This window comes from Leptonotus elevatus, chromosome 1, assembly GCF_054856555.1.
Source record: "Leptonotus elevatus isolate MCC_2025b chromosome 1, RoL_Lele_1.0, whole genome shotgun sequence".
Lineage (NCBI taxonomy): Eukaryota > Metazoa > Chordata > Actinopteri > Syngnathiformes > Syngnathidae > Leptonotus > Leptonotus elevatus.
Window position 1 is genome coordinate 38125973 of NC_141239.1, and position 24851 is coordinate 38150823.

At 41.6% G+C, this 24851-nt stretch overlaps 1 protein-coding gene across 2 annotated transcripts in view; it reads right to left on the bottom strand.

Annotated features, from left to right (window-relative positions):
• Nucleotides 1–24851, bottom strand: part of ephb3a (eph receptor B3a) — a 66636-nt gene that overhangs the window by 24784 nt on the left and 17001 nt on the right. For both annotated transcript variants that reach the window (XR_015097324.1, XM_086097694.1), the window contains exons 2-9: nucleotides 23974–24038; nucleotides 19271–19943; nucleotides 12029–12184; nucleotides 8582–8917; nucleotides 4505–4629; nucleotides 1763–1919; nucleotides 1488–1596; nucleotides 110–162 (exon numbers count right to left, since the gene is read on the bottom strand). Coding sequence is in view for 1 of the 2 variants with exons in the window: in XM_086097694.1 (XP_085953820.1) it covers nucleotides 110–162; nucleotides 1488–1596; nucleotides 1763–1919; nucleotides 4505–4629; nucleotides 8582–8917; nucleotides 12029–12184; nucleotides 19271–19943; nucleotides 23974–24038 (1674 nt within the window). In the remaining variant the exon portion in view is untranslated. The remainder of the gene's footprint in view (nucleotides 1–109; nucleotides 163–1487; nucleotides 1597–1762; nucleotides 1920–4504; nucleotides 4630–8581; nucleotides 8918–12028; nucleotides 12185–19270; nucleotides 19944–23973; nucleotides 24039–24851) is intronic.

Genomic DNA, 24851 nt, shown 5'->3' on the forward strand with positions numbered 1-24851 from the left:
GTGCGAAAGCAAAACTGGTTTCCTGCCTGCGTCGGGTGACTTTATTGAATCAGTGGTTAACAGTATGAGCATGACCAATAAAGCATAGCTGCAGAGCACGTAAACTTACTGTATTGCTGCAGTTTTTCTGTGTACTCCAGCTCAGAGCCGCTGCGCTGTTTCCTGTAAACAAAGTCACGTTAGCGTGAATCAGTCTTGACTTTTTCCAGGTATACATTTGATCACCATCAGATAAATCCACTGAACAATTTTGGCTCCATTTTGAAGGTTAAGTTTATGCTTACTCATTGAAGGCATGCACTGGGTGGGAAAAAACAAGTACTGTACAGGTACTTTGTTAGTGGATTAAAAAAATGTCAGGTATTACTACAGGTATTATATACTTGAGAATGTATTTTTCGCTTTTAGTCCCTGCATTTGAAAACAGTTATTAGCACTTGGTAATTATTTGTCAAAACAGGTTTGTTACTATTTCAACAATTTGTTTACATCTTCCGCAGATGATGAAAAGATGGGCAGAAAAAGGGGTTAAGTCAACCACAGTTCAGTTGAGATTTTGATTGATTAAGATCCTGGTGTTGTCATGTATGGGAAGATCTGGTTTTGGTTGAGGGTCCCGATTGGTCCTGAGTGGGTTCCAGCCCTTCTGCGGGTTGACCAATCCGGGCCCTCAGCCACTTGTGCCTAGTTACCCAATTAGTGTGAGTGTATTTAATTCCCGGGTGGTGATCAGTCGGCGTGGGATCATTGCCGCTTGTCACGGTCACCCCCGGAGTTCTGTCTGTCATTTTGATTTTGTATCTTTTCAATTTGTTGTTTAGTTAGCATTAACCAGTACCCTGGTTAGTGTTTTCTGTAAAATAAAGCATGCCAGTTTCGCCCGCACTCCTGCTGTGGTTCTCCTGCCTCCCTGCATTTTGGGTCCTCCACTTCACACACCGACAGACACCACGCCGCTCCGTGACCACACCGTGACAGGTGTGGTATAAATTGGGAAAAATAGGGACTTATTCGCCATCTCGTGGGGTCGATACCATCATGAGATGAGTGAACAAAAATACCAGAACCACACGGGGGGACCTGGTGAATGACCTGCAGAGAGCTGTGACCAAAGTAACAAGAGCCATTCTTATTGGCCATAACTGGAGATGGCTGTCCCACAGCGGTGCAGCTCCCCTTCCACAGATCCACAAATTACCAGCATTGGATCTAACCCGACTCCAAACAGAATTATGGAGTGCACTGCACATAATTTACGCCTGTCATGAAAACAGAGCCCTTAATGTTATAAATTCAGGAGATGAATTAATAATTCTACTTTTGGCAGAGGCTTTTTTTTACACAAGTATCAGTACTTCAACTTAAGTATAGCGTGTGTGTATTATTTGCACCTCTGAAGGCATGTAAACATTTAATTAGCCGCTTTGTTCAGACTCTAATTAGCTAAATGAAACATGTAGTTCACGTCGCCAGTGCTGTGCACTTACTTGAGGCAGACAACAGCAATTACCACCATGGCAACAATGACCACCAACCCTGCAGAGGCGGAACCTATGATGAGAGGCAGCTGGTCCTGCACAGACTTCTGAGGATCACCTGGACCGAATCACACAAAAGACACAAATGAGTGCCAGGCAAAGCGTGGCTAGAGGGATTAGACGGTGTCGCGTACCACCTGGATAGCAGAAGCCATTAAAACTGTGAAGCTATAAAACCGTAAAGCATAGCAACAGATCAGCAGAGAGATAAACAGAGGTCTTACTGTGCAGGCTGGTGCTGATGTCCATGGGGTTGCTGTAGCGACCATATCCTGCGACAGTGCGAGCTCGGACCTGCACTACGTAGGGCGTGGCGGCCCTCAGCCCTTCCACCTTGGCAGAGCTGTGTTGCGATGTTACAGTGTGTGACATAGCCTGGCCCTGCATGGAAGACATGACCATCCGTTCATGTTTACACCTCACTTTGCATCATCACAAATAAGGAGATTTTCTTACGACTGTGGTGTACAAGCAGAACTATGCAACTGAATTGATAAAGGTCATATTTTGAATTTCCAATGGCTGTTCGCAGGGGAAAGGGACCGAGCAATGCCGCGAGTAATTGACGCCCCAATCTAAAAATGTTCACAACAGCCTATATTAATAGGTCAAATAAGTACACCACAAACTATGACCTCAAAACAGTTTCAAATCATCTTCAACTCAACATTTCCCTAAAAACAAATGATTAACCGGATTAGTCGATGTGTCAACTTTACTACTCAGCAATTACAAGCAGTGCTTACATCTTCCTTTATTAACAAATTGAATGCCTAAGATTGCTTCGACAACAGGAAGTGAGGCTGCACAGCATCAACTACAGAAAATCTGAACATAGGCTAAATTTGGTCTCTCCTGGACAAACAACGCTGGTCTGTTAGTCAAAACCATACTTCCTTGACACCAATTCCTATTTAGACTTTGCTGGTGATTCAGATAGAGCTGACCGTGAATTATTATTTAATAATAATAATACACCCATGCGGTGGACAAATCATCAAAAAATATCACAGAATGCAATGTAATGTTTTTTTATATTAAAAAAACTAAAATTAAAAAACTCAAGCTACACGAAAGAGTTGAAACTAAGTCTTTTTTTTTTCTTCTAGATTTTCCAAATGGGTCAATTTGACCTGCAACATAACAGGAGGGTCAACCTTTATTTAGCAAGAAAACAGTCACAAAGATTACAAATATATTTTCAAAAATCCCCATCACTAGGTTAACAATTAAACATAGAAAATATTTTCTCAAACATTGTTTTACAAAATGTCATGAATTGGTCTTTAAGAAGTCAACAAAATGAAAAGTAAGCTTCAGTCATTCCCACACCAAAACTGGCCGCCGCCCAAGAAACTTTCTAGAAAATGTACCATGTTTTCAAGACTATAAGGCACATTTAAAAGTCTTAAAATATTCTTATATATGCACAGAGTTCATGAGTTCCTTCAAGACAACCCTCAGGGCAAATTCTGCTGTGCAAACGCGCGTTTCTGACTAGTGGGCTGGTTCACGCTTGTTGCTAGTTGGCTGCTGGCTTGTATTAAAGTACAGTGGCGGACGGAGGGGAGAAAGCAGAAGAGAGTTGCAGCTGTATGTACTCGAATGTGGAGATGCAACAAGAAAGTGAATAAAAAGAGAAAATAAAATGCCAAATTGCTGTGTGACCTCCTGTCTCCTGTACTTAATTTTGTCTACCCCCTTTGGACCCCACCTTTTTGGCCACGTGCAGCCGCCGGGCGCTATCCGATTCGACTACCGGCCGAGACCGAGCAGGAAAGGATAACAAAATACTGCCGGTATTTACATTGTGCAAAACAACATTGGTTTGGCTAAGAAACTCCGGAAAATGGCATCAGCTAAGAGACATGCTTACGAGGCACAATTTAAACTGCAATCAATTAGTTACGCGGTTGTACATGGGAAAAGAGCAGTCGCGAGATAATTCCACATCAATGAATCCATGGTTCGAAAGGGAAAGAAGCAAGAAAACGAAGATGGGTTTGCCATCATTCCGGGAGGATTAACGAAGGAACTCCAACTGGTCATTTAAACTGGGCTTTGAAAGTAAAGTTTGTATTATTACAATTCACTAGAATGCACGATATGAAGAGCAAAATGGCAAAAAAAAATTCCACCCACCCAAGTAGATTTCAAATCTGTGGGAAAACACTAAGCTTATCTACACAAATCTTCACTCCAGAAAATTAAAAATAATTGTCTTATTCATGGATGGGTGAGTGCCAATGCCAGGTATCGATATTGAACCGATACCAGGACTTATTTTAAGGTATAGGTACTCGCGTGTCGGGCGCCCTCTTGTGTCCGTCTTACAATCAGGAACTAGAAATTAGAGAATTGCCATTAATTCCATTCAATTTTAAGCAAAAATGTTACATTGTGATACAAAGGTATTTCTTTAAAATTATATTCATAGTTTTTTTGGGGGGGTAAAATTGTATGCATCAAAAATACTACTGGTATGAGTACTTGGTATCGGTATTGATGACTACTCAAGAGTTGATTACTCGTACTGGGATCATTCTGAAAAAAAATGTGCTATCGAACATCTCCAGTCTTATCATTTAATGAGTTAAACTCTCAAATTTTAGTTTACAGACTGAACTCTGGAATGTGGTAATTACATCATAGGCCTGGAAAAATTACAGCGGCCATTTACAGCATTACTAATGTGAAAAAAAGTATCCACTTTTAAAACAGGCATCACATGCAAGCCTACACTCCCACTGAGAATTTTTCTGCAATATGAAGGTCGTTTGACCGTTGGAGGTCATAAAAGAAACACATTAAACCCTTCAGACCCTTGCCGGGAATTTGATCAATACCAACGATTCAACATTGCAGGAGATGCCGAGGCCCTCCATCAATAGAAATGACTCCCTCACACGCACCACTTTAATATTGTATTTCCCAGCATCTGAGAAAAAATGAAGACTCCAACTCACCCTTTCGTGGTATTTAATCTCATAGTCCAGAATGACCCCATTAGGTTTCTCCGGGGGTAGCCATGATAGACTCAGGGTGTCTGCGGTGGAACGCATCAGATGCACTGTTGGGACTGCGGATGGTGCTACAGGGTAATGGAGCAAAAGCACATGGTTTAGGGAAAGGAGAAAAAAATTGCTTCATTATTTTGATGAATGGCTCTCCATTGTCTATGTGATTTTTGTTTGTTTCTTTGTGTAGATCAGTCAGCTTCACCTGGGCTGAAAAGACGCTTTGCCCCTTCCTCATATCGGCCATTCAAGGACCACCATTTTGCTTATGCTGACCTGCCTTCAAACCAAACCGTACAGTAAGATCTTACAAATTGAATAGCATAGATGTAATCCGCTCAACTGTCCAGCTGTAATGGTTGGAGAAATGGTGCATGTTTCACATTCACTGCATGGGTTGGTGAATCCTAAAAGTGACTCATCTCACAGCCATTGTCAGCGTTCCATTAGCCACAGTAAGTGGATTAAGTGTGGGTTGCCTCAAGTGATTACAGTGTGTAAAAGGTGCTGAAAAGTTTGCTTGGCCGAGACGTATGAATGTGACATTGGTTGACACAAGAGATATAGTTTTCTTTACATTTGATCCATGTACCGTAACTGATGGATTAAAAAAAAAAAAGTATTCTACAGTGTTTACGGTTGCTGCTGCAAATAGTTAGAGGTAGAGATGGTAGTAAACCACATTTTGTCGGAAACCTCGTACAGTATTTCCAAATACAGCGGCCTTTCACTACTCTGCGGTTCACTTATTGTGGATTCACTCTATCGCGGATTTTTATCCCCCCATTTTCAAGAGTGAGTACCCCATAAAATGATTTATTCATGCTGCTATTTTTGTCCCTTTTTTGTAATATTTGAGTAAATATAAACAGGTCTTTCTTTCATTCAACACAATTTATTAGACTTTTAATCAAAATGTAGAATATTTGGAATTGGTAAATGTGAGTGTCTCACAAGGGAGGTGTCCAGGAGGGATGCCAACAAGATGTCCGAGCCACCTTATATGGCTCTTATCAATGCGCAGGAGCAGCAATTGAAATTTGAGCCCTACCCCGATGCCTGATTTTTTCGCTATTTAACATGGCTGATAGAGGTCGCTAAACTACAATAAGTAGCACTTGGTTGTATTTTGGTGCATGGTAAAACGACCAATATGGTCATTTTATGTTGGGGGACTTGTTTCTTTCACAACATGGAGAGGAATCTCTACCCTTTTTCGACTGACTACTATGGTCTCAGATTTAAAGGTGCTGGTTCTCATCTCAACGGCTTGACCATGCCAGTTTAAGATCTACGGTTTGATAAAGCCAACCGCATCACATCATCTGCAAAATGCAGAGACGGTCACCAAACCGGAAACCTTCAATGCCTTGACTGCGCTTAGAAATTCTGTCCATAAAGGTTACGAATAGAATTGGTGGCAAGGGGCAGTCTTTACGGAATCTGACCCTCGCTGGAATTGAATCTGATTTAGTGCTGGCAATACGGCTCAAACTCTGACACCAGTCATTCAGGGACCAAATGGCCCGTGCTAGGGCGTCCAGTACCCTCTACTTCAGGGGCACCCCCACAAGATCCCCCCCCAGGGGGCAAGGTCGCACGTCTTCTTCAAGTCCACAAAGCACATGTAGACTGGTTGGGTTAACTCTCATGCACTCTCGAGGACACTGACAAGGGTTTAGAACTGGTCCACTGTTCCACAATCTGAGATTTGACTTCCAGATTGGCCCTCCTCTCAAACACCCCTGATACCAGGGAGCTGAGGAGTGTGATGTCACCTGTCGTTGGACCACACTCTCTGGTCCACTTTCTTTTTTTCTTTTTTTCTTTTTTTAAAGGGAATTACTACCCTTGTCTGACAATCCTGAGGCATGCACTATCCCTAATGTACAATGTTGCAGAGGCGTGTCAACCAGAACACCACCACTAGATCTAGTGCCTTTAGGAACTTTGGGCAGATTTCAGTCACAATCTTCAACTCCCACAAGAGTAGTTTGCAGCACAGAGTGAAGAGGTTGGGATGAGAATGGGAAAAGGAGGAGCTTTTTAACTCAGTGACCTCAATCCCAAAGATAGGAGAGCCCGCCTCAGAGACGCCAGACTCTGTTTCAACGTGGTCGAGATCAGCAGCGCCCCATCCCCACTATGCACAGCGTTGATGGTGCACTGCTTTCCTTTCCTGAGACGTCAGATGGTGGGTCAGTATTTCTTCGAAGCCATCTGAAAATCATTCTCTATGGCCTCGCCGAACTATACCGGCACCCCACATTGCACGGGAGATTTTGGCTCTGCGACCAAGGTTGCGTTATGCGTTCAGAGGTTACTGCCACGACAGGAACGACTACCTTATACCCACAGCTCCGGTCAGCCACTTCAACAATAGAGCCCAAGCTGTGTGTCGAGGTGTGCCTAACTATATCTAGTCAGAACTTCTCAACATTGCAAACCAGCTCCGGCTCCTTCCCTGCCAGAGAGGTGACGTTCCACGTCCCGAAGCCAACTTCTTCAACCGACACTAAACCACAGAGGTCCCCGCCTTTGGCTCCCAACCCAGCTCTCTACGCACCTGACCACCTTGGGCCCTGCCACAGGTAGTGAAGCTATAGGAAGGGGGATCCACGTTGCCACCTCGAGCTGTGCCCGGCCGGGCCCCATGGGCGCAGGCCCGGCCACCAGGCACTTGCCATCGTGCTTCACCGCCGGTGACCCGCATCAGGGCGAGGGAAATCGAGATCCAAAGATTTCAGTCATCATAGAAAGGTCCGCACTTTGTCTGGTCCCTGATCTACAATATGTTTGCCGTGGGTGACCTTGTTGAGGGCATAAGCCCCAGACAACTTAACTGGTAGGATCATTGGGACACACAAACCTCTTTACCACAATAAGGTGACAGACAGCTCAGGGAGGGATGGTGAGGTTACATTTTTTTCAAAAATCAATACTATTGGCCAGTCTCCATAACAGCTGTTCAACACATTATTAACCAATTCCAAGTGTTAAAAATAGCTTCAAAACAAATCTATTAACAATATTGAATGTTCAACTGTCTAAAACAGTTGTGTCAAAAATCCGGCCCAGGGTTTGACACAGAAAAAAAAAACATAGTTTGGAGATGGTCAAAGTAAGAAGGGAAGGTATCAAAAAATAAATAAATAGGTTCCACATTTGACAAATACATTGGTTTATATACTGTAGCATTTTTTCTAGATATGCAAAAACACAAATTATTTGTATAATTTTTGGGGGACTAAACACAATTTCTCTTCATCACATTACATACCCCTAGTCTATAAAGTGTTGTAAAACTCCACCTCTTCCATCACACTGCAACAGTCGTGCAGCATTATGTCGAATCAAAATTGAAATACTGGATTTAAAAAAACAACAATAGCCTGTTTTGTTAAAAATGGAATACTGTACTGTAATGTTTTGGTGCAGAAGGTAGGTAATGCTAAGATAAGATTGTGTGCAGATGTATTCCTGCCTATTAAACTGCTTTGTCAGCGCATTTATTTACTGCATTCACTCATGCTCCAAGACCTCCGTCTGAACAAGAGTTTCAGAGGATGATGTAACCAGTGTCATTTGCTTTTGTGGATTATTAAAGGCTTTTTGTCTGCTGGCAACGTGCCCTACCATTTTAATCAATGACAGCTTAATAAATTAGCGATTCATTGCTGTTGTGTTGATGTTTGTGCACAATGGTAAATGCTAGCAGTATAAGGTTTAAGATAAACTTTATCGATATGGTCTTTTGGTAACTGAAGCCAGATTGGACTTTTTAGTTTTACTTAAAAGTCCTCACCAATCATCAAGTTTTGAGCCGACCGAATCAAGTCAAATCATGTGACTTGAGTCTCCCTACCTCTGTTAAGAGATCATTAAGACACTCATTGACATTGACTGAATGTAGGATCCAATAAACTGCCTCTTTCATTGCGCTTTTAAGTGATATTGATCGGTGAAGCCCTATGAATTAACTTGGTTTGTGGACACACGTGCAGCGTCATTGACAGCTCTACTAACCGGCCTGGTTGGTGGTGATGTTGACTGTCGAGTAACGCGGAGAGGCGGGGTTCTTCCCGGAGACACCGTTGACCGCCTGCACCTCGAAGCTGTAGCGGGTGTGAGCCTGCAGATTCCTCACCACCACCTTCCTCTGCCTCAGCCCCAGCCTTCGAGGGGAGATGTCCACGTTGTCGTCGCAGCGCGTGCACGGGCTGCGGTCTCGCAGGCATTTCTTACACACCACGTTATACACCAGGTCACTCCTGCCACCGGTGTCTTGGGGTTCCTCCCATTCCAGGGACAGTGAGGTCTCATTCACACTGGAGATTACGTTGCGGGGAGCTGATGGGATAGCTGCAAGGTGTTCAGAGGTCAAGGTCAATATACATGTCATGCACTGAAACAGGCCAAAATGAGTTCTGTCTATTGTTCTCTTCCACATAATAACAAACTAAAAATGCTCATCATTCTATGGAGCACCAGATATGACATGACAAGATAAGATTGTGGCCACAAAATAGGAATAACATGCACACGGAATACATATTTGTGGATTTAATATTCCCTAAAGAATGCTTTTCTACCTTCTCGGAAAGGTGTGCTCGATGTTCTTATGCAACTGTCTAGAAATTATTAAAGGGGAACTCAAACCCCCCCCCCCCCCCAAAAAAAACCCAATTGACAATAATATGTTCTATGCAGCCCCACTAATCTAAATATGGTATTTTGGTTAATATTACACTAGTGGAATATGAGTTAAGCAGCAAAACCCAGCAGTTTTTTTTCAATATCAGAAGGCCACTTGCTGTCGAGTGAAAATGACATCACAGTTGCTCGGCTCTCAGGTAACAACCAATCAGAGATCAGATTCAGAAAACAGGTGAGCTGTGATTGGTCGTTGCCTGAGCAACATTGATGTCATCTTCAGTCGACAGCAAGTGGCAAAATGGCCGCTCCCTCAGATGGATAAAAACGGCTGGATTTTGCTGCATAATTCATATTTAAACTAGTGAGGTCACATATAACATATTATTGTCAAGAAATGTTTATGTTTGACTTCCCCTTTAAGGGTTTTATGTTGTTGCCCAAATCAAGTTTATATGTTCCAAACGGGCTTTTCCTGACATTTTTGTAGTCACATCTTACAGTACAAGCCGTAGTCAGCAAGGAGCTTTCACAGCATCTGAGGGATCTCATTGTTCAAAGGTATCAGTCAGCATAGGATTACAATATATTTCCCAAGGTATTACATATACCATTTGATCAATGTGAAGAAAATATGGCTCAACAGTGACATCACCAAGAAGTGGAGATCCCTCCATGATTTAGCTTGAGCTCTTTTTTTTATACCACACAAACCTGGTATTTGGTGTGTAGAGTTTTTATAGCCACTGAATATTCTGGCTATAATTATAATCTGGGGCTATGTAGCACACCTCAAGATTTAAATTCACATTTTCAGCTCCAGACCGAAATGTACTGAAATACTGTGTACTGTAGAGCCCAAAAAATCTAATAGGAGTGAGAGAATCCTCGTCTAAACTGGCCATCCACTAACTTCGCCCTCAGCCACGTTTCCCTCGCCCTGTCCTTTCTAATTAGAAAGAGACAGTTCAGCGAGAGTGGAGCTTCTTCTAATTGGACGCCCAACTAAAACACACGCTGAGCCCAAGCTGCCGACTGGCTCAACCTCGCTTGTGCAACACCACACAAAGAACAGGCTGGCACACAAGCTCTGCCAGGCCACAGGGACAGAGGTGTCAGGCCTGTGTGTTTGTATGTTTCGTTGGAGGTGCTGCTGCCTGAGTTCCTGCCTGTGTGTGTATATGCGTGTGTGTGTGCTGGTCAGCGTCAGAGTCCACAGTGTTCCCGCGACAGGGATCTGGGGAGGACAGTTGCGGGGCCGTGTGTGTCATTTAACGTGTGGAAAGGCCCTCCGGGAGTGATTTTACACAGTCGAGGCAGCTCATGTCACTCTCTATCAGCGCCATCGCTGGACTAAGCGCTTTGTCCATCCACAACTGATATAGACTGCACATCAGATCACATTAGTATTAGCAAGCCTGCAATTTGCTACTGTCATAGCACACATTTGTTTACATATTGTCTGACGACACCTGAGTATAAGTATTCTTTTTATGCAGGAGTAATAAAAAAAACAAAAAAACAACGACAAGCACACACCCGCAACGATGATTATAAACACAACCATATGCTGTACTCAGTTCTGCATATACTCGGGTTTGAAGTGATTAGTCAACAATTTGATTTTACGACTCCTTGTTGTTTTTGGCATCTTGTCTTCTAACTTGCCAATTTACAAACAACTTTCAAGTCACCCCTTGGTAGGCGTAGTCAGACTGGTCTGACTGTATGAAAATGTGCAGGTTGTGGATAAGAATAGCAGCTAGCCTCGCTAGCTTTGGCTATTTTGCTCACCGCTAGTCTTAAAATATTCATACCAACTGGACCATGAAACTGGCAGCGAGGAACGACGGTAGTGGCCCAAAGTGTAGCTCCATCTTTGTCGCCAAAATAGTATGGCCAATAATGTGCCGACAACAACTGTGTGATAGCAAGAGCTTTATTTATATCAACACGTACTAACCAACATCACGTCATTGTCGTCACAGAACAGCATGCAGCTGTACTATGCTAGAAGTGTGTGGAAATATTTGCCCAAAAATTAGGCTAGGAGCACGTTCACTTGCAATAGAAACAGTGAAATACAAAAGTGGCTATTTTTGGAGCTTGGCTACAATGGCCTTAAAACATGTTATGCTTTGGAACACAAGATGGCCGACTCGCTGAAGAGAAAAACAAGTGCTGGGCTTCTTCTAATTACAACATTTTCATTCAGTCTAAAGCGCGTATCCCACTGAGGGTCGAACATTTGCTACGCTAACGAATGTTGATTTCATGTCAGGGTTTGTTCAAGGTCGCAATGTTTCCTAAACGTTCTCTAAACAGTCTTAATGATTCTCTGACGAGTCTTAATGTTCTTTTTTGTCGCAAGGACATTCTGAACATGCTGCTAGTGTCAAAAACTGTCATCCCTCAGTGGGATATGAGCTTTGTGTGTTGTATTTTTCATAATTTATTTGGGATTTGTTTCTATGCCGATCTGTCGAAATATGTGTTTATGTGAAACCTGTTTGGGGCGCAAAAAAAGGTTGGGCACTGCAGACTCGGGGTGTCATTGACTAACCTTACCCAAAGCTGGGGCTCAGCCATTGAAGAGAAACTAGTGCAGGGCTCCCGCCAATTACAACAACTGCATTCAGTGTAATGGTGAGGTGTATTTTTGTTGCATTGACAGTCAATCTAAATACTGCTTTATGTGAAACTGCTCCATGGTGCAAAAACCCCTGATTGACTGATTACATGGTCATTCTTGTGTTCTTGTCAAAAGAACTAAAACCCAGACGATATTTATTCAAGCGTTTGCAATGCAGAATGACTTACTGGTGCAGGCAGTGTCAGGTGAGTCACTATCAGCGCGGTAGAAACCACTTTGGCAGGGACAAACACTGGCTCCTTGGGCACTGGTGCGACTGTTGGGCGGGCACGCAACACATGAACCGTCGCCGAATTTGGATTTGAAAGTTCCAGGGATGCAAGCTGGATGAGAGGAAAGGAGGGGAAATCAGTGTGGAGAAGTATGAATACTTAGTTTTTGTTTTTCTAAAAAGCTATCTGTACTTTATGTGAGTATTAATTTTTCTCTTTTACTTTTATTCCCCATTTTCAAAAACAGCAGAGTTGGGGAATCCAGGTCCGGAAAGTAAAAACCCAGAAAAAGATTGGTTTTAGCCACAAGTGCTTTTATTCAACTGCCAGGTAAGCAAGCTTGTCTCCACCTGTTTAGTTGAAGCACCTGTGGCCAAAGCCAAGCTGTTTCAGGGTTTTTACTGACTGGGCCTGGATTCCCCAACCCTAGAAAACAGATACAGTATCTGTTCTTTTTTATTATTTTTTATTCTTACTTACTACTGTCAAAATATGCTTGTTACCTTTTTCAACCAACATTGATGATGACAAAACGTTAACAAAAAAAACAACAACCCAAAAACATAGCAGTAACATGGAGGAATTACAATCAAGCAGCATTTACAGTAAAAGCTGCCTGACATGTATGACAACTGTAACAGATTCAGAAGTGTACATCCATGGTATTAGTTGAAGAGAAATGTTTGATGCTGTTGACTACAAGAATGCTAACGTAGCATGTTTAGTTAACCAGTCCACAATGTTAGCCAAGCTATGGGGTCACGTTTTGATCGCTAGCATAAAAGCTAAGCCAACGCTAGCTAGCTCTTGAACAACAAATGACATAACATGACGTTTTTGTCTTAAATAAAAAAAAATACTTAAAAGGTAGAAACTAATATATATACAGAACATTTTTTTTTCTTCATTGTGCTTAGCTATACAAAATATATTTTGTATATAACTGACTGAACATTAATTTTTAACTTTACCTTGAGTATAGGAGTATCTGTTGTTGGAGTATCAGGAGTTTAATTAGTCTTTTTTTGTTTTGTTTTTTCCCCATCGGTACTTCTACTTAAGTACAGAGTTGGATTACTTTTGCCACCTCCGTAGGAAATAAAGAAGGCAAATAGAGAGAAAAAGGAGCACTGTCACGGTAAAAGACAAATAGCCGTCACGCCTGTCAGAGAACAAAAAAGTGAACTAATGAAACTCAGTATTTATGGAGACATCAATACACGAGTGAGAAATGGGCCACATTTAAGAAAACGTTATCTTTATATTTGCATCTGGTCTTGCTTTCCCCCCCTGTTTTCCAGGTGACATTAATCTCTAGAAACTTGGATGACAGTAAAGTGGCGAAGAGGAGGAAGAAGGGGTAAAAATGACGACAGACCACTGACAGGAGATTGCTGTTTTCACACAAACAGAGATGGAGAATACAGACGAGGGGACGGATACACCCTAAACCTATCCATCAGCTCGTAGCCCTCAGGATACCATCAAGCCTCCAAATGCATACAGAGCTCTCTCATAATTAGCCTATAAATCAGCTCTGGCTTTGAAGGGGTGTCAACAAGACACAAATTAGCTGAGAAGTGTTCTTAAGAAAACGATATCGTGTTTGTTAACAGAAGTGAGTGACCTGAAATGGTGAGTTTGCAGTAAAAAAAAAAATTTAAATAAAAAAAATAAAAAATTATTATACTCATGAAATAGAGGGCTCGAAATGTCTAGTATTCAATATGATACGTTTGGCGTAATAGGGTTACTTAACTTAACATTTCGGGCCCTATTTTCTTAGGCAAAGCACATGTGCTCAGGCATAAAAATTGGCACATCTTGATTTTCCTGCAAGCCTCGTTTATTGTGTTTGGGAATTTAGCCCACCGTACTGGTAGTGATGCACCGAATATTTGGCCACCGAAATTTTTCGGCCGAAAATGGCAAAGATTTGCATTTTCGGCATTCGGCCGAAATAAAATTCAAGCTGAAAGAATATGGCCAAAAGAGGATGTTGTGGTGACGCAAGCAAAAAAAACGCTGCAAACAAGGGTCTCTTTGAATTAAACACCAAACACGGGAGTGAGTGTCCGCCTTGCTGCTCGTTGGCGTGTGTGAGTACCGGCAGCTTTATTGTGCACACCGAAGAAGGAGAGCACTATTGCTATCAACAGTTTTAAACAAGAAAACACTTCCACTATCTGCGGGTGACTACAGATCTGTACAGGACGCCGTGTGTGACTTTGCAGTCCGTTCCCAAAGCCGATTGGCTGGTGCGAAGAAATGCTTTTATTTTTAAACGTTGGTGAATATGTGAATGTGCCGATTTTAAGTGAGCCGCACCGTGTCCCGCTCCAAATGGTCGGCAAATGTGTCATCCGCGCCGCACCGCACGCACCCGTGCCCGCAGGTGCGAAGTACTGTACATTGACTATAAAGTGCAATTGCACCGCCAGAAAATGTTGCTCAGTTGCTCACCCCGCGTTTGCTGTTTAATGTACCATTCGCCAACATGTGTCTGATGTCTGTGGTGTGCACGCATTTCAATTTATATTGTGCTTTGTTAAGATGCCCGTACTAAATAGGCCTAAATATTTTATAATAATATTACAATTTTAATTATAATAAAAGCAACGATAATGAAAAATTGGCATAATTTTTTTCCGGCGTTTCGGTTTTTGGCCAAGCATTTCTTATTTTCGGTTTCAGCCAAAATATTTTATTTGGGTGCATCCCTATGCCTTGCTGGGAGTTTGTTTTCTTTTACACGTCCCCGGCGCACCTGTCAATTTGGTGTCTGAAAGTGGACTAAACTTAGACCAGGTCTAAGTTGTGGTGCAGGTGGTGTAATGTGATTTTGGTGGCAGACAGATTCTGAGCTCAGTGGACATGTGTGGTGAATGTCATTGGATTTAATTTATAAATATGACAACAGCATGCATGAAACTCTGTGAATCATTGTGGAAAGCAATTGACCGCATTATTATTAGCATCTTTATTAGATTTTAAAAATCACTGTCTTTGGCCACACACTGATATGAAGGCGGTCTCCAAGTTCCCACTTCACAGCAGTGAACAGCCCTGGCTAAATTGACATCATCCGCCCATGAAGCTCTGCTTGCACTTCTTTATAAATGTTCTTTGCACGCTTCCATTTGATGCATGGACTGCAGCAAGTCTATTTCTGCTTCTGCCTTGTCAAATACTGCGTACCTCTCTCATGTACTGATTTTAAAGGTAATGAGCTGTTTCAATTGGCCAGAAAGCTAGTCAACTGTGTTCACACCCACAACGGGCACAAACAAAAATTTCTAACTGCACTCATGCGCACAATTAAACCACGCTTTGCTTTGCGCTAGACTTGCTCTGGGCACAAAAATAGAGGCCTTACTGTGACCAGCGGTGTGCAGTTAGGTCCTGCAAGACCTTCTCTGCTGGCTTAAACACAATCAGAAGCAGTTGACCACTTACCCTGTTTTTCAAAACACTCCGCCTTAATCAAATGACATTGGAAACTTTGTTTACTTATGTTCTGCCAGAGAAAGCTCAGTATTTTGCCATCCAGAAGTACATGTGACATCATGGTAAAAAGGTCCCAGTAGGTTATCTTAGATCTTAAATCTAGCTAATATTGAAATGTAAACCATCTTAAGCCAAGACTAAAGAAGGATTCTGATAAAGAGGATTAGTGGTAAGAGATGTGGACGAATCCGCCTCGGCAGCCCCGTTTGCCACATTCCAAAGCGGTGGTGTAAAAGTGGGGTCTCTGGCAAACATCTGTCTTGTCAGCATGAGGGCTCATAAAACCCAACCAGTGAGCGAGTGAATGATTAACTGGTCGGCTCAAGTGCTTTTTCAGTTTGAACTTAAGTTGCAGGCTAATGATCAACAATGGCGCTTTTAGAATAATCCTTGCAGCTCACAGCCTCTCATTGTAGCTGCAAAATGGAGCAAAGAAAAAAGAAACTAAAGTCAATAAGATGACAGTGCAGAATTTCTGCCTCCCAAAAAGCCTACAGGTTGATCTGATTTATGGTTCTCGGTTATTTGTTTTCATTTTCCGTGGCCTCTTTTGAGAAGTGGTTGAATCACCCCACAGTCCTGCTTCAATCCATTAACCTCTCCAGAGTTACGATAATTCAACATTTTTTTCAGACACTGACGTTTCCTCTACTCGATTATCCCTCTCTCCACTGCATCTCATAGAGAACACCGCAAAAACTGAAATCGAAGCAAGATTAAGCGAGATTTCATTTTCAGCATCCCAGCGCCCTCATACTGATCATTGGCAACTGCAATCATGTCTCTCTCTCATCTCTTACTGTAACTACTTCCCACAAAATGCAGACTGTGCAACGAGAGGTAATGAAAATCCGGACCTCCTGTATGCCATTGTCAAGGAACCATACGACTCTTCTTCGCTCCCTCCTCTGGGGAATCTGACCACCACTTCATACACCTTGAGGCCACCTACAGGCTGCTGATGGAAAAGCAGACAGCCAACATAAGGACTGTGAAAGGTATAATGCAAATAATCTGCTGAAATGTTTTGACGTCAGCGACTAATTTTATGTTTTCAAAGAGGTGTATTTTTATTAAAATAGAACATTGTGTTGATTATTAAGCTAATTTGTATTTCTTCTTCTTCTTCTTTGTTTTTACTGCTGTAACACTTGAATTGCCCCTTTGGATTACAGTAAAGGTTATAGACTGGTAAAAAACAACAACAACAACATGGGCCCTATTTTTTTCTTGTATAAAGAGCAGTCTAACTGTGTGCATGGGTGGAGTTTTCGTTCTTTTTAATATTTTGTTCGACCAGGGCAGATAGAAGGGGATGTTTCTGCCATTTTTGGAGGGAATGCAGCCGACTCCCGGCCAATCGAAGCGGTTCCACTCATTAATCCATTTAAATTCAGTGCTGAGAGAGGTGTGCAGTCTACATGGTGGAAGGACTCGCTGTAGTCCACGCAGGAGATTGGTGCGCGTGTGCATACCGATACGATTACGATTATTAGTCAAGGAGGCCGATAATAGATATTTGGAGACGATATTAATTTTCCTTCGGGAAAATATTGTCATCAAAATGTAAAACAATAAAAATAAAAATAATTAAAAAAACAAAATACTGCATGAATGTATTATTATACTGCCCCTGGTGACCAAGCCACGCACACCATGAGGAAATGACTTTATATAATGCACAAATTGTTTTATTTTTTTACATTACCCTACAGGTTTAATATATGTGCAAAATTATATTGTGATATTTTCCTTGGGGATACAGAAATTAATTAATGGCATTTCCATTAATTCAAAGGGGAAAATGATTTGTAATACAAGTTTTTTAATTAGGCGCGTGATCACTGAATGTTTGATTGATGCTAGGAAAGTTTGAGAACACCTTTCCTATAGGATATTTTGTCTTGAGCATCATGCGCATAGAGGCAACAACTAAACCGTCTGAGTGATTAATGTTAGCATGGCCATGTTGGCTCACGTTGTTGGGAATGGTGTTAATGAGTGTGGCCGCTTGTAGATTAACTAACAGGAGGCCGCGGAGGAAATTACACTTCCTCATCGCAACCCCTGGCGGAGGCCCTGGAGAGCTTTTTATCAGGCAGCGGTGGCAAGCTTTTAACCTTGAGCCGCCAAATGGCCACGGCAAATATCACTGCCGCGTGTTCGACACCATTTCTCAGCACAGGTGAGACAGACGGTAATGCTTGTCTATCCCACAGCATTTACACCCACCACCAGCTTCTTTTTTCATTTGTTCACTCTTGGCTGCCGTTGCAGTCCCATGTTTAGCAATTCACACGTTCCATCTTCTGCTAATGTCTCTTTCCTCTCGTCTGTGGACTTCAAACGTCTTTTCTCTGCTGTTATCTGTATTTCCCCTCTATTGGCTTTCCTTTCTGCACCGCTATCTTTCTTTTCCCTCCTTCCTGTCCTGCTCTTACTGTATTTGTATGCTGCTCCTTTCGGCAACAGCTCATTAATTCATACTCTCCTCCACCCCGCTTCACCTCCATTCAGGAGCCACACAATACATGCCGAGAGGGCAAAAACTGGGGTGACTTGCGGGGGGAAATATTAAGTAGCTTTGGTTCAATAATGATTGAAATGTCCCATTAGATACTAAGAAGGTGCATAATCATCGATTAGTTGATCATTAAGGATTCAATGGATTTTGTGTAATTAATTTTGGGATAATTATGTCTTGAAGCAATTGAAACTCTCGACTAATTTAGCATAATTTCCAACCAATGTGCAATGGCAGGAAATGATCCAATTTCGCTTAATTAATTGGTCCGAAACTTTGTAATTAGCGGCAGTTGATATTTACTTATATATTTTCTTGGGACAACACTGGATACATGACACAATGAAGGCAGTAGGGCAGGCAGTAGGAGATAGAAACATTACTAGCAAGATTTGAATGTTGTGGCTTGACTGGAAATATAAACGTTATCATTCACCATTCATGGACCGTGGACACTTCTCAAGTTGGTAAGTTATGAACTTTTTTTCCCGGAAGTTTACATTTCAGTACCAGGTCTACTGATTTTCTTCAAAGGAACCCCGACTGTCATGACAAGTTAGCGCTATAATTTTTTGGGGTTGTTATTAGCATAACTGTGAGATTCATTTTTCAAAAATAATTTCCAGTTGAATGCATTTCATAGAAACTTTATTTGGACGTACGCCGCCATTGTTATTTACGTCTATCACTAACTAGTACAGCTTCTATAACAGTGTTAATGTATTGTTCCCTCAAAATAACTTATTATACAGTCATTAATATTTAAACCCCTTGCAACAAAAGTGAGTACACCCCTAAGTGAAAATATAAAAAGTGCTTATTCGTCATATCTTGGCTGCACTATTTCCAGTATGTATCCTTGAGAATCACTAGTGTTGGCATCCTCTGACCTCTGTATGACATTTGTTCTCAATGTTTCGCTTGTATCGCCATTTTTATACTGTTATGCTGTTTAGGGATTTGAGTTTTCGCAGCAACCTGTGCAAATGTGGCACGAAGGCAGGCAGTTCAAAGGATTGTTTCCCATTATGTGATAGCATTAAGCGAGCGCGGCATCCCCAAGGCAAAGTTGTTTGTTGTTGTCTGAAAGAATGACGTTTATGCTATTTTTATTGCTCTCAAATGTCAAAGCGGGTCGAACATGTGTAAGTGTTAAATGCGCATACCTTGGCACTGGTTGTGGTCTGCGGAGGGTTCATAACCAGCGACGCAAGTGCATGCACCCACTGGAACCATCCACTCTCCGTCACCATTGCAGTACAGCTTCAGCGGGACGGACATCTCCATGCCGTTTGTCACACAAGCCCCCGGCGCGATGACTAAGGAGGTGGCTTCCGCCCCCGTGGCAGTCTCAGGGAAGACGGCGAAATTAGCAATGGTGGTGGAGCACTTTTTGAAGAACACCCGCACCGAGATCAGCGACATGCAGGCCCCAAGGTCCTGGAAGGCCAAGAAGAAGCCCGACTTGGACAGCGGGCCAAAGCTGCGCACTTTGGTGTTGATCCTGCCAGCTTCCAGGAGAGAGAAACTCTCATCGGGGGCTATGGTATCCACTTTGACATAAGGGTTCTCCCTCCACAGGGGGTTGGTGTCTGTGGCCGTGTCCCCGTCCGATTCGTAGTAAAACAGATTAAATGTCTCTTTACAGGAGCCGGGGATGTTGGGGATGCTGGCACAGTCGCGCACGGAGAATTTGAGCTCCACGTAGACGCGAAGCACACCCCTGCGGGGGATATAGTCCGTCCTGAGCCAATTGTTCTGGTTGGGCTGTCGGACATTACACACCTGGTAGGTTCTGATGGGGCTCATGGAGTCATCATAGCCGCTCACTTCCTCCCACTGTGGGATTAAAAAACAAGCAGTGTGACAACGGAAGGCAGGGAGACGTTTGATGATGACACGGCGCACGTTAAATAGACTTTTTTTTTTAATTGGACAACGAGTCTATTTCTCATTTGGCGACAACTCAGCCACAGCAGATAGGCGCTTATCTGTTATGTTTTAATTAATACAGAGTTGTATTAAACATAGAGCCTCCTAATACAAAGCAGTGAAGCATGAGAGCATTCAAAAGTGAGAAATGACATCTGATATAAAAGGCACATCCCACATTGTGTCGGTTACGGACTGTGAGGAATAATTTGCAGCAAAAAAAAAAGATGTGAATTGCAAGAATCAGTCTGCAAATTCTATTCATTACATGCAGACTATTCATAGAAAACACATTTTCTCATTAAAACACATTTCCACGCAGGCCGGCTATTTGACAAACACGCCTATGACTGATCATCAATTGTAAAAACAAGGTTGTTTTGCATTTATAACGCAAATGTGGTGACTTACTTGGTAGGAAATGTTTTCTATTATACAAGGTGCCCACAAAGTATTCAAATGAATCTATTATTTCTTTCTTGTTCTCTTATTCACTGTAATCTTTCTGTTCATTCTCATTTAACTCATTCACTCCTAGCCATTTTCATTGAAGCAACCCCCTTTGCTCCCGGCTGTTTTACTGGATTTTGACAGATTTTGCAAGGCCCACAGAATATTGTCTTCTATTGCTATAAAAACATGGAACCTACCAAAATAAAGATTAGAGTATTTTCTTTCATCAAGAAAAAAAGCTTCAGTTTTGCAGCAATTAGCATTAGAATATAGCTAAGTTTAATCATTATTCACAAATCTGTTTAAAACAGAGGAAAAGGAGCTTTTTGCAACATGGCCCTGGTTTATCTCTTATACTCTGCTGCCACCTGCTGGCCGTTTTTGTAATAACTACCATTGCTTCAAGCATTCTCTTCAGTTCAGAGGCTGCATCAAAGCATGCGGTTTGCTCAAGCAATAAATAAAAAAAACATACAAAAAACATAAATACGTCTTTGGGAGCATGGCAAAATTTAAAATAGAACGTATTTATACGTTTTGGGGAGCAAATGAGTTAAAATAAACTGTGTAACGCACTGTATATATTTTAATAGAGGGACAATTTCAAATTAACTCAGACATTATATTAATGTTGTTGAGTTGGCATATACTGTGTGTGCGTGTGCGTGTGTGTGCATGCATAATAGGGATGGGGGAGTACAGATACCAGATAAGGTCAAGGTATCGGTACTTGCAATGGCAGCTGATCTTGTGGCCGTTTTACGATCAGAAACGAGAAATGAGAAGAATAGAAAATTTGGATTAATTTTTACAATTTTAGGGGAAATGCTCAATTGGGATATATAGGTCTTTTTTTTTTTTAATTATCTGTCAGTTTTTGGGGGGGAATTTATGTACCAAAAATACTAGTGGTATCTGTATCAGTGTTATCAATCTGAAAAAAGGGGTATCGAACATCCCTAATATATCATTTGTTAAAATGGCCATTTACATGCAATGCTTTGCACTTGAATGGCCTCAAGGCTGCCTTCCTGTGATCTATGACCTCACCCAGAATATATTTTCTGCATGGCTCCATGCTCATATTACAGTTATTTGCATCAATCATTTCCTTATTATTTACGAATAGCTGTGTTACAAGGTGAAGTATTTATATGCGTTTAATACTTTATGATTCAGACTGTCAATATCATCTAAAGTAGATGAATAGCTGCATACATATGTTGGTCTTCTGCATATTAATGCATGGTAACCAACATCACAGTCTGATTAATGGCCCAGTTAGTCAATAAATGTATAGTCCATTAAGCAACCACCTCGTGGCAGTCAATCTACTATTTTTTTTTATCCCCCAATTCCCTGTTGGACCAAATGTTTCATTTCCATAACAAATGAGCTTGCAGAAGTTGATTATTTCCACAGCAAGAAAATACTGCATAAGTCATCTCACGTCTTTGAGTTGCTGTGCAATTTATTCCCACGCGATGAGCCCAGGAGTCAGCATTGGGCGACATAAATCACCAGCAACACGTTGATGCACTACCTGACAAATATGATAATTGCAGGTCCCTGAACGTATGGGCTTGGCGGCCGAGCGGACGGTGGGGGCGACCTCGCCGCTCCTGACATACGACTTTATGGATACCAGTATGCTCAGACTCTGCCCTGTTTAGCAAAAAAGGAGGGAGCCTGTGCTGCCCAAGATCGTTTCCATGGAAACCCAGCATTTCCATTGACTGACTTTGCGCTCACGTAGCGAAGACAAATGACGCTGGCCTGGAGTGGGGGGAGGTCTGTCAGGCTGTTAGCCCTCAGGTCAAATTCATGTTGCTTCATTTTCCCAGCACTCATACAGGCCATATCAACAGAACACCTCCATTTGGGAATTGTATGCACTATTTTCAATTATAAGGCACTCCACGCTTCCTAGCACTTCTTAAGAACTGTGAGGATTTGCTTAGGTTTATCGGCATGTCTGCACTTTGGTTTATTTGGAGCAGTGAGTGGTATTCAAATTTAAGCCTCTCGGCGAACACAAAATAATTGGGCATCAATTGTGTTATATCACTTAAAAAATGTATACCTACAAATGGAGACTAGCAGTAAAACATTTCCTATACAGCTTATCATCATTAGGGTGACGGGTGAGCTGAGTCTGTCCCGGCTCACTTCGAGGCAGGGTACACCCTGGACTGGTCGCCAGCCGATCGCAGGGCACATATGGAAAAACTGCCATTCACATTTGCAGTCGTTTGGAGCAGAAAATTAGAAGGAAGAGCAACGAAAAAGAGGGCAGATTTAAGGAACAACGTGGTTAATGAAAGATTGGAGATTGCGGGTAGTGGTGTGCATGGTGAGTAGAGAGTGACGATAAAGTGTAGTCTAGTGGGTCTAGTAAAGACAGTCTTTTGAACTTTATCTGCTTGAACTTGCTTTAAATAAAAGACACAGTCCTCCGATGAAGGCGTGCCCATATATGGAAGTGCTTGCGTAACAGCCTACTAGTAACAAAGAGGCTTTCCTTTCTGTTTTAGATGAGATGTCAGCACTATCTAAGTATGTCATCATTGACCCAGAGCTCGGGATACTGGGAGACCCAGTGACCCTTAACTATTGGATGTGCCTTATGATGTCACCCTTGCAGCACATACTTGAAAAATGTGTTGTGCATTGTTAAATGCAGTATGAAAAGGCCATCAGGTTGAGTCAACAAAAAATCTTATCGTCATAATTTTTCAAAAGATTTTTGAAATTCACTTCACATTATGACGTTTCTCTACCCTCATTAAACATTGACTTAAGTATTATAATATGACTTTTTCTTGGAAAAAATACATCTTTATTCTTGTAAAGTTATGGCTTTTATCCCAATAAAATATGTCTTTATTCTTTTAAGATTCTGACTTTTTAAAATATAAAATAAAAATGTTTTCAGACTTTTTTTTGTTTGGTAAGAATAAGACTTTATTCTGATAACATTATGACATATTTTCATAGAAAAATCAGAATTTTTGTTGGTAACATTTTGAATTGTTTCTTATATTTCTTATGGCATTTATGAGTACCCATTGTAGTTATGTTTGATTTACAATGGGATTATGAGGGGGTCGTTGGAAACATTTCTTTGCCCAATTCTTCCTAGCCGTTCTTGCACACTGTGGGGATTTGCTCTAGTTTATCTGCATGTTTGCACATTGGTTTGTTTAGAGAACACGATTCACAGATTGTGTGTGGCTCATCAAGCTTCTAGTGTTTTTCTTTAATACCGAAACTTCCCCCACAATGTCACACAGCGTGTTTCTGATTTGCGTTTTTAGTATCCCAGAAAAGCAAACACACACTGCAAAAACAAAGCAATAAAACAGTAGGAGGTGTGCTGCGCAAGACACTCGGGGCTCTATTAACGAGCAAATGGAACAAATGTTGTTAAAAGGTGGCTAAACGGAGTGGGTGGGGCCACAAAACACCGGCAACATATGCTCACCCCGCTCTCTGGGAATGTAGTCCAGGCCAGCTCTGTTGTAGCCCACCGACTGTCCATAAGCGTTTCTGCAGAGTCAGGAAAGACAAATTACACTTAATTCACAACAATGTCAATTAAGCAAGTTCACAAAAATGTGGAAAGTGGAATGCCAATTAAACAAATTGAGGACTTCCATTTGATGTTATAGAAGAACTTCGATGTTCTTCACCCCTCTTTTGATGCCAGTATTTTTAGTAAGCAGAAATTCTGCTGAGCCATTTTCATAGTTGCTCAGCTTGCCATAGCTGATGATATGTTTTTCTTCTTTAGATCACAAACCAGTTGAGACTGAAACAACAGCAACTCAAAACACTCATATCTGAAATCATCTTTCACCGTTGAATTGAAATGTCATTAATTTGTTCTTGCCTCTCACCAAAACCCCAAAAACTTTTGCAAAAAGTTTATTACTGATCAAAATACCACACTTATAGTATTTCAATGCATAACAAGCATACATAATTAAATAGAATGTAACAAAGTTTGCCACATTTTTTGCTACACTTCAATTAGGCATTGTGCTGCTTGTTCTGGTGTGTGCACCTTGGCAACGCGGGGGCAGACAGAACCATGTTCAGATGTTGTTTTCTATTTAAAAATGTTTAACAATCAAGGAGTTTTCACATATTTATTTATTCATACTATTCTTTTTCTACTTTTTTTCTGAATGTTGAAACTTTTTAAGGGAACAAAAATGTTTGAAGCAAGTGAAATGCTCTTACACAAAACTGCCTGATTCAAAATAATATGCATATTTTGCTTTGATTTGAGATACTTAGATATGGGTAAATACCGATAACAGGTATCGATATTGAGCCGATTGGACCTTATTCAACATA